This window comes from Choloepus didactylus, chromosome 17, assembly GCF_015220235.1.
Source record: "Choloepus didactylus isolate mChoDid1 chromosome 17, mChoDid1.pri, whole genome shotgun sequence".
Taxonomy (NCBI): domain Eukaryota; kingdom Metazoa; phylum Chordata; class Mammalia; order Pilosa; family Megalonychidae; genus Choloepus; species Choloepus didactylus.
The window spans coordinates 3,031,117-3,041,517 of record NC_051323.1 but is presented as its reverse complement, the minus strand read 5'-3'; the positions used below and the strand labels follow the sequence as shown (position 1 = coordinate 3,041,517).

General features: G+C 37.8%; 1 gene segment (V, D, J or C); it reads left to right on the top strand.

The window, feature by feature from the left end:
- Window positions 1-9,029: 9,029 nt before the first annotated feature.
- Window positions 9,030-9,761, top strand: LOC119512267. The segment is given in 2 exon segments: window positions 9,030-9,101; window positions 9,286-9,761. Coding segments are annotated over 2 exon segments (393 nt in total).
- Window positions 9,762-10,401: the final 640 nt, after the last annotated feature.

Sequence of the window (10,401 nt, the reverse complement as noted above, 5' to 3'; positions counted from 1 at the left end):
ATCTGAACAACCCCTTCCCAGCAGAACCAAAATTACTGTCACATTGAAGAGCTGGGAGAGGCATGTATAATCAGGGGTGAGAAATCTTCAAGGCCAGCTTAGGACACAGCATATTATCCTACTGCATTATTTACCAGATAACACGGGGCCCCAATTGTATCTTTGACATTGAGTAATATTTGGGCAATTTTGTTTTTAAAATAATTACATGATTTGAAAGAAGCAGAAGATGGAAGTGTAACTTTCCAGTTGGCATAGAATTGCTTATGGCTTCCACATTTCTCTTTCCTTGTACTGTTCATATGCCATATAAAATATTTGGCAAATGCATGAATTGATTACCACCCTTGACCCATGTGTTCTTGCATTTAATCTTCTCCACACACTGTTCTGTTCCTCCCTGAACATGTCAATCATGTCCTCTCCCAGGTCTTCTGCATCTGAAGAGGTTCTCTACTCCTCCCTGAACTTTGCATGGCCGACTCCCTCAAGCATCCAGGCATCAGCTCTGCTGTTTCCTTGTTAAAACGGACATTCCTGGCTCCACAATTTAAGCAGGGCCCCTGCACCATTCACTCTGCATTTTATATGCTGTTTTATCAAATTGTCATTCATTAGTATCTGAAACATTTTAATATTTGTAATGTTTGGAAAGTGATTCTACTGTACTGAAGCAGTAAACTATCAATGTTAAGGAATAGTGTCAGAGTTTACATTAGAAGATATAAGAGTGTATATAAATGTGAAGATATCCTGGAAGACAAGGCAAAACAGAGGGAAATGGAGGCAAATTCATAAGAGTACATTGTCACCCAGTAAACCCAGGTATGTGGTGGACCAGGAACCCTGCAGGCATTTGACTGGGTAGGAATACTTTCAGGGGGCAGTGGGTCTCTGCTGAAACTCATTCCTGAATTCCTGATAAAGGGATCCTCACCTAAAGTGGTGCTCTCATAGGAAGATGAAGTATAGAGAAATGGACTTATTTATTAGACATGGAAAAAAACATGCTTGGGAAGGTGAACCTCAAGAGAAGCTCTTCGGTGTTTTAGAGATGTTTCCCTGTTGCTAAATTTGAAATCCTGAGAGAGGAAGAATTTTGTTGCCAATAAAAGTGTTAAACTGTCCTGACTCATTCTTTTCTCTGTTTCTCTGAGCCCTTTCATGGTGAGGGGTAATTCATGAAATTACTGAACATGCATTGCCCCACTTACCCTGAGTCCCAACATTGTCACAGGTTAGAAATCCCAGAGGATTCAGGTTCAGAAAGGTGGCAGAGTTGATTTGTATGTGTATTCTCTGTCCCTCCCAACAAAAGGAAAGCTTTATGAGGTCAGGGGTTCTGTTTGATTTCTTTGTAACTTAACACCCTGTGCCCAGAAGAGTTCATGATATCTCTAATTTTGTTTTGTTACATTTCATTTTGTTTTTGTACAAAATGAATGAAGAACTCTTCCTTCAGAATTTGGGAAATGAAGTTATTTCACTGATTAGCCCCCAGGTGGAGCTGTGACACCTGACATATCTGCGATTGACAAAGTGGTTTGGTTGACTTAAATTGTGATTTGAAAATCTAGCTGATTGAAATGCTGTCTACCGTGACTGCTAAGTATCTGGTGACTCATTTTCATATACTGTTTTCTTACAGGGAGATACCCTAAATCTGAACTTGGAGATATTCAGGTGCCTTTAGAGGTCCAATAGAAGCTTCATGTATAAATTTAAAATTTACCAAAGAATCTGAGACAGAGTTATAAATCTGTGCAATACATCCTCATTCTATCCATTAATATATATTCTAAAGTTTTACTGCATATACCTACTGAATATTCATCCCATGAATATTCATGATATCACATCTTGAAATTACACATTCCCTAACACATATATTCAATTACAAAATTAATTCATGTTTTCAAGGTGATTGCATTTGGTTTGAAAAACTTGAGTTGATTCCAGAATATTTTACATCTCAAATTTTGCTAAATATATTCTTTATTAAATTAAGTTTTATTGAAATACATTCACACACCATACAATCATCCATGGTGTACAATCCACTGTCCACAGTATGATAACATAGTTATGCGTTCATCACCACAATCTATCTCTGAACATTTTCCTTACATCAGAAAGAACCAGAACAAGATTAAAAAATAAAAGTGAAAAAAGAACACCCAAATCATTCCCCCTTCCCACCCCATTTGTCCTTTAGTTTTTATCCCGATTCCTCCACTCATCCATACACTAGATAAAGGTGGTTTGATCCACAAGGTCTTCACATTCACACTGTCACCCCCCATAATCTACATTATTATATAATTCTCTTCAGGAGTCCAGACTGCTGGGTTGGAGTTTGGGTTTCGGGTATTTACTTCTAGCTATTCCAACACATTAAAGCCTAAGAGGTGTTATCTATATACTGCATAAGAATGTCCACCAGAGTGACCTCTCGACTCCATTTGAAATCTCTCAGCCACTGAAACTATTTCGTCTCATTTTGCATCCCCCTTTTGGTCAAGAAGATACTCTCAGTCCCACGATGCCAGGTCCACATTCATCCATGGGAGTCATACTCTGCATTGCCAGGGAGATTTACACCCCTGGGAGTTGGGTCCCATGTAGGGGGGAGGGCAGCGAGTTCACCTGTTGAGATGGCTCAGTTAGCGAGAGAGAGGGCCACATCTGAGCAACAAAGAGGTATTCAGGGGGAGTCTCTTAGGCACAATTATATGCAAGTTTAGACTCTCCTTTGCAGTAACAAGCTTCATAAGGGCAAGTCCCATGCTCAAGGGCTCAGCACATCAAACTGCCAGTCCCAATGTTTGTGACAAGATCAACACCAGTCCAGGTGAGGATGTCCAACACATCCGCACCTTCCCCCAGATCCTCGGGGCTGGGGAGGGGGAGGCTGTAAATAAATTTTTTATTATCTGCCCAAATTACTCTGGGATGTGTCACTAATTCACTCCAGCCTATACTAACCTTCCATATCTCACTTCCTATGCAAAGTTCCATGCAATTGTAGTGTTTGAACAAATCGACTGTAGAGTTGTACCGTTTAGAAAATTTAGATCCTGTACCAAATAGATATCTATTCCCTTGGTCTCATATGGAAGTTGAAGTTTTAAAACACAATCAGTTTGAACCTTTACCCTTTGGCCTGGCTTGCCCTGATCTTAACCAGACCTGCTTCATTCATATCACTAACTGAAGTCTGGGCTCTTTTTCAGCTTTTTTTTTTTTTTTTTTTTTTTGACATTGCCTGTAAGCACTAATACTGACATTCATATCTGCCGAGCTCTAGCTCTGAGTTTCAGGTGTCTCAGAGATATGAATGGTTCCAGAGACCAATCAGGTTATACACTAGGGGATCAGCATCTCAAAGTTTAGAGATAGGCATTACAATTCAGGGATAGTGTTAACTGCTGTAAGAGCTTACAATCTAGGGACTATTACTATTATTGTGTCCACATTAGGCTATGTTCTAAGATTCAATTCTGAGTTTACACATTGTAGTTAGTCCATATTGGTGAGGCATCATCCTTCTCACCATGTTTTCTCCAACACTTTTACTCCTATATATATATTTTCCTACAATTTTATAGAGTTATATTCACATACCATACATTTATCCACAGTGTACAATAAGTTGTTCATGGTATCATCATAAAGTTGTACATTTATCACTGCAATCAGCACTTGAACATACTGATTACTACAAGAAAAATTTTTTTTCTAGCAATAAGAAAAAAATGATAAAAAGAAAAATATCATCATACAATACAATATATTAGTAAGGACAGCAAATAACACTACACCAAGAATCCCATATTCCTCCCCTATATCCCCCTCTCATATACATTTAGCATTGGTGTATTGCCTTTGTTACATTTAATGGAGGTATATTACAATGTTACTGTTGACCATAGACTCCAGTTTGTTTTGATTATGTTTTTACCTGTATACCATCCCCTTTTCAAATTTCTACATGGTTGACATTCACTTGCTTTCCCACATGCAAAAACTTTTTTATATTTGTATATGTAGTAACAGTCATTGGCCACTCCAGTTTTTGCCACATTATACAGTCCCAGTCTTTATCATCTATCTTTACCTCTGGTGTCATACATTCTCCTATCCCACCTCTTTCAGCTTTACTCACAGACATCTTTGTTCAGTGTACTAACAATACCGTGGTACCATCACACAGTATTATGCTATCTATTTCTGGATCTATGCAATCAATCCTAAACATTCTGTAGTCCTTCAGCATCAAATGGCTGGTCTCTGCCCTGTTTCTATCTCCTGTTCACCTGTGTTGTCAGCTTTTAACTCCCAAAGATTGTTCATTAATGTCTGTTCATATTAGTGAGACTGTACAGAATCTGTCCTTTTGTTTCTGACTAACTTCACTCAACATAATGTCCTCAAGGTTCATCCACATTATTACATGATCCATGTCTTTGTTCTGTCTTACAGCTGCATAATATTCCATCATGTGTATATACCACAGTTTGTTTATCCACTCGTCCTTTGATGGACATTTGGGTTGTTTCCCTCTCTTGGTAATTGTGAATAATGCTGCAATAAACATCGGTTTACAAATGTCTATTTGTGTCTTAAATTTCAGTTCCTCTCAGCATATATCTAGCAATGGAATAGCTGGGTCATATGGAAAATCTATATTTAGGTTCCTGAGGAACCTCCATACTGTCTTCCAGAGTGGTTGCACCATTCTACGTTCCCAGCAACAATGAATAAGTGTGCCTGTTTTCCACATCCTCTCCAGCACTTGTCATTTTCTGTTTTTTCAGATAATGGCCATTCTGGTAGGTGTGAGATGATATCGCATTGTGGTTTTGATTTGCATTTCCTTAATAGCCAGTGAAGTTGAGCATTTTTTCATATGCTTTTGAGCCATTTGTATTTCTTCTTCAGAAAAATGTCTGTTCATGTCTTTTGCCCATTTTTTAATTGGTTGTTTGTCTTTCTGTTATTGCGATGCAGGATTCCTTTATATATTCGGGATATTAAACCCTTATCTGATATGTGGTTTCCAAATATCATCTGCCATTGTGTAGGTTGCCTTTTTACTTTTCTGACAAAGTCCTTTGATGTACAAAAGTGTTTACTTTTGAGGAGATCCCATTTATCTATTTGTTCTTTGGTTGCTCGTGCCTTGGGTGTGAGGTCTACGAAACCACCTCCTATCACAAGATCTTTAAGATATTGCGCTACATTTTCTTCTAAGAGTTTTATGATCTTGGTGCTAATGTTTAGGTCTTTGATCCACTTTGAGTTAATTTTGGTATAAGGTGTGAGATGGACATCCTCTTTCATTCTTTTGGAAATGGATAACCAGTTCTCCAAACACCATTTATTGAACAGGCTGCTCTTTCCCTGTTGCTTCAGCTTCACTGCCTTATCAAAGTTCAGTTGTCCATAGATGCGAGGGTCTACTTCTGAACACTCAATTTGATTCCATTGATCAGTATATCTGTCCTTATGCCAGTACCATGCTGTTTTCAGCACTGTAGCTTTGTAATATGATTCAAAGTCAGATAGTGTGAGACCTCCCACTTCATTCCTCTTTCTCAATATATTTTTGGCTATTTGGGACACCTTACCCTTCCAAATAAATTTAGTTATTGGTTTTTCTATTTCTGTCAAGTAAGTTGTTGGGATTTGAATTGGTATTGCATTGAATCTGTAAATCAGTTTAGATAAAATTGCCATCTTAACTATATTTAGTCTTCCAATCCATGAATATGGTATGTTCTTCCATTTTTTCATGTCTTGTTCAATTTCTTTTAGCAGTTTCTTATAGTTTTCTATGTAAAAGTCTTTTGTGTCCTTGGTTAAGTTTATTCCTAAATACTTGATTCTTTTCACTGCTATTGTAATTGGGATTTTTTTGTTGATTTCCTCCTCTTGTTGCACATTACTTGTGTATAGGAACACTACAGATTTTTGCGTGCTGATCTTGTAGCCTGCTACTTTGCTGTATTCATTGACTATTTCTAGTAGCTTTGCTGTAGATTTTTCTGGATTTCCTACATGTAGAATCATGTCATCTGCAAATAGTGAAAGTTTTACTTCTTCCTCCCCAATTGGGATGCTTTTGTTTCTTTGTCTTGCCTATTTGCTCTAGCTAGAACTTCCAGCACAATGTTGAATAACAATGGTGATAGTGGGCATCCCTGTCTTGTTCGTGATCTTAGATGAAAAGCTTTCAGTCTCTCTGCATTGTGTGATGGTAGCTGTGGGTTTTTCATATACTGCCTTTATCATATTGAAGAAGTTCCCTTCTATTCCTATCTTTGAACTGTTTTCATCAGGAAAGAATGTTGAATTTTGTCAAAAGCCTTTTCTGCATCCATCGAGATGATCATGTGGCTCTTCTGCTTTGATTTATTGATGTGGTGTATTACATTAATTGATTTTCTTGTGTTGAACCAGCCTTGCATACCTGGAATGAATCCCACCTGGTCCTGGTGTATAATTCTTTTAATGTGCTGCTGGATTCGATTTGCAAGTATTTTGTTGAGGATTTTTGCATCTACGTTCATTAAAGGAATTGGTCTATAATTTTCTTTTTTTGTAGTATCTTTGTCTGGTTTTGCTATTAGGGTGATGTTGGCTTCATAGAAAGAGTTAGGTAGCTTTCCCTCTTCTTCAATTTTTTTGAAGAGTTTGAGCAGGATTGGAACTAATTCGTTCTTGAATGCTTGGTAGAATTCACATGTGAAACCATCTGGTCCTGGGCTTTTCCTTTTTGGGAGCTTTTCGATGACTGACTCAATCTCTTTACTTGTGATTGGTTTGTTGAGGTCATCTATTTCTTCTTGAGTAAATGTTGGTTGTTTATGCTTTTCTAGGAAGTTGTCCATTTCATCTAAGTTGTCTATTTTATTAGCATACAGTTGCTCATAGTATCTTCTCATTATCTCCTTAATTTCTGCAGGGTCAGTAGTTATATTTCCTTTCCTATTTCTGATTGCATTTATTTGCATCTGCTCTCTCTTTTTTTTTTTTTGTTAGCCTAGCCAGTGGTCCATCGATTTTATTGATTTTCTCAAAGAACCAACTTCTGGTTTTGTTGATTCTCTCTATCATTTTCCTGTTGTCAAATGCATTTATTTCTGCTCTAATCTTTGTTATCTCTTCCCTTCTGCTTGCTTTGGGGTTAGTTTGGTGTTCTTTCTCTAATTCCTCCAGGTGAGCAGTTAACTCTGCAATTTTTGCTCTCCCTTCTCTTTTAATATAGGCATTTAGGGCAATAAATTTCCCTCTCAGCACCGCCTTTGCTGCATCCCATAAGTTTTGATAAGTTGTGTTTTCATTGTCATTTGCCTCAAGGTGTTTACTAATTTCTCTTGTAACTTCTTCCTTTACCCACTGGTTTTCTAAGAGGGTGTTGTTTAGCTTCCATATGTTTGTGAATTTTATGACCTTCTGCCTTCTATTTATTTCCAACTTCATTCCATTGTGGTATGAGAAAGTGTTTTGTATAATATCAATATTTTTAAATTTGTTGAGACTTGCTTTGTCACCCAATATGTGGTCTATCCTAGAGAATGTTCCATGAGCACTTGAGAAAAAAGTGTATCCTGCTGTTGTTCGATGTAGTGTTCTATAAATGTCTGTCAAGTCTAGTTCATTTATCATAAATTTCAACATCTCTGTTTCTTTAGTGATCCTCTGTCTAGATGTTCTATCCATTGATGAGAGTGGTGTATTGAAGTCTCCAACTATTATTGTAGAGGTATCTATTTCTCCTTTCAGTGATCACAGTGTTTTCCTCATGAATTTTGGGGCATTCTGGCTTGGTGCATAAATATTTATGATTGTTATGTTTTCTTGATGAACTGACCCTTTTTTTAATATACAGTGTCCTTCTTTGTCTCTTTTAACTGTTTCAGTTTTGAAGTCTACCTTGTCTGATATTAATATAGCTACTCCCACTTTTTTCTGGTTGTTGTTTGCATGAAACATCTTTTCCCAACCTTTCACTTTCAGTCTATGTTTGTCCTTGTGTCTAAAGTGAGTTTCTTGTAGACAGCATATAGATGGGTCCTGTTTTTTAATCCATTCTGCCAGTTTGTGTCTTTTTATTGGGGTGTTTAATCCATTTACATTTAGTGTTATTACTGTAACTTTCTACTACCATTTTGCCTTTTGGAATTTATATGTCATATCTTATTTTTTCCTCTCTCTCCTTTTACCTTTCCTGATAATCATCATTTCTGCACTCTTCTCCAACTCTCTCTCTCCTGTCTTTTCCTATCAGCCTGTAGCACTCCCTTTAGTGTTTCTTGTAGTGCTGGTCTCTTATTCACAAACTCTCTCAGTGTCTGTTTGTCTGAAAATCTTTTAATCTCTCCCTCATTTTTGAAGGAAAGTTTTGCAGGATATAGAATTCTTGGTTGGCAGTTTTTCTCTTTCAGTATCTTAAATATATCATGCCACTGTCTTCTTGCCTCTGTGGTTTCTGCAGAGAAACCTGTACATAGTCTTATCGACCTTCCCTTGTATGTGATGGATCACTTTTCTCTTGCTGCTTTCAGAATCCTCTCTTTCTCTTTGACATTGGACAATCTGACCAGTAAGTGTCTTGGAGTAGGTTTATTGGGATCTTTTCTATTTGGGATATGTTGTATTTCTTGAATCTCTAATTTTCTGTCTTTTATAAGAGTTGGGAAATTTTCAGTGAATATAAAATTAATTCATGTTTTCAAAGTGATTGCATTTGGTATGAAAAACTTGAGTTGATTTCAGAATATTTTAGATTTCAAATTTTGCTAAATATTTTGAAACTTATGGTCAAATTAAATTCTCATCCTTTGGCATATAAACAATTTCGTATGTTAGTGATATTTTTTGTCTCCTTTCTCTCTTATTTGTCTTCACAACTCACTGCACAGGCATATTTGCTTTCATACTCTCTAATGCTTTGCATAGACTGCTGGGATACAAGCCTGGCTGCTCAGACTCTATTAATGGGGCTTCCCTTTTGGTGGGGACTGAGTGCCTCAGAGGGATGAGCAAAATGGTGCCACAGTCCCAACTCCTCATCGTCCTGGTGCTCTGGGTCTCAGGTGAGAGGTTGAGCAGAGCAGTATTGTTAAAAAATTGGAAACATGATTTTAATATGTGAAAGATCAAACTGAATCATCTAAAATTGGTCTAAAACATATGATACATAAGAAATCAAATTTTTAAGGTAAATATTGTAATATATGCTATATTCAATATGTGCTCTTTATCAATTCTTGTTTTCAGGTGCCAGTGGGGACATCGTGATGACCCAGTCTCCAGCCTCCCTGGCTTTGTCTCCAGGAGAGACTGCCACCATCAACTGCAAGTCGAGTCAGAGTGTTTTTCACAGCTCCTACAAAATAAGCTACTTAAATTGGTATCAGAAGAAACCAGGACAGCGTCCTAAACTGCTCATCTACATGGCATCCACCTGGCAAACTGGGGTCCCCGAACGATTCAGTGGCAGTGGGTCTGGGACAGATTTCACTCTCACCATCAGCAGTTTCCAGCCTGAGGATGTGGCAGATTATTACTGTCAGCAAGGTTACAGCTCTCCTCCCACAGTGTTTCATCCTTGAACACAAACCTCCTCCCCAGAGCTGTTGGTCAGTGAGTCCTGCTGCAGCAGCTGTTTCCTCCCCTCACAGCTCTGAACATGCACACTTCCTCTGTCTGCCCCAAAGCCTGTGTCTCCTGAATCATTTCTCAGAGGGTTTCAAGAAGAGGGGAAAGTTAAGGGACTTGACATATTCTGGATCTCTTTGTGGAAGATTACTAAAGAAAAATGCTGTAAAGTTATTTTACAGACATTGTTAGGCATTTTCTGTAACATAAAACTCCATGTTTCACATGGACAGATCACATCTCTGAGCAAATAAACTTCTATCTCTACCCTGTAAAGAAGTGTCCAGTGTGATAGATGATTCTCTCTTCTGTGTGCCTCCAAGACTCTGGTAATTTTATATTTTAATGCCTTCATCTCCCAGTTTTACTCCTTTCTTTGCAATTATCCTCTATCTTCAGTCCTTCCAAAATATGGCATTTCATCTTCTAAGCCCCATGCATAGAAGATCGTCTTCCTCTCATACTCTTTTCTACCACACACCCTCCTTCCCTGTTTCCCTTCTAATGTAAGTGCCAATGTTGCTGAGGGTGCTTTCCTACACTATTTCTGTTTAGTGCTACTTTCCCTTCTCTCCATTTCTTTCATGATACTCATTTTCCAACAGCATTTCTCTTATCCTTTACCCCTATTACTGTGGATATATGTGAGCTTTCCCCATAAATTTTTCCATCAGTTTTGGACTCCCTGTTTAAATTCCTGAAATGTGCAGATCATCTTAAGGAACTGGGGTTTAT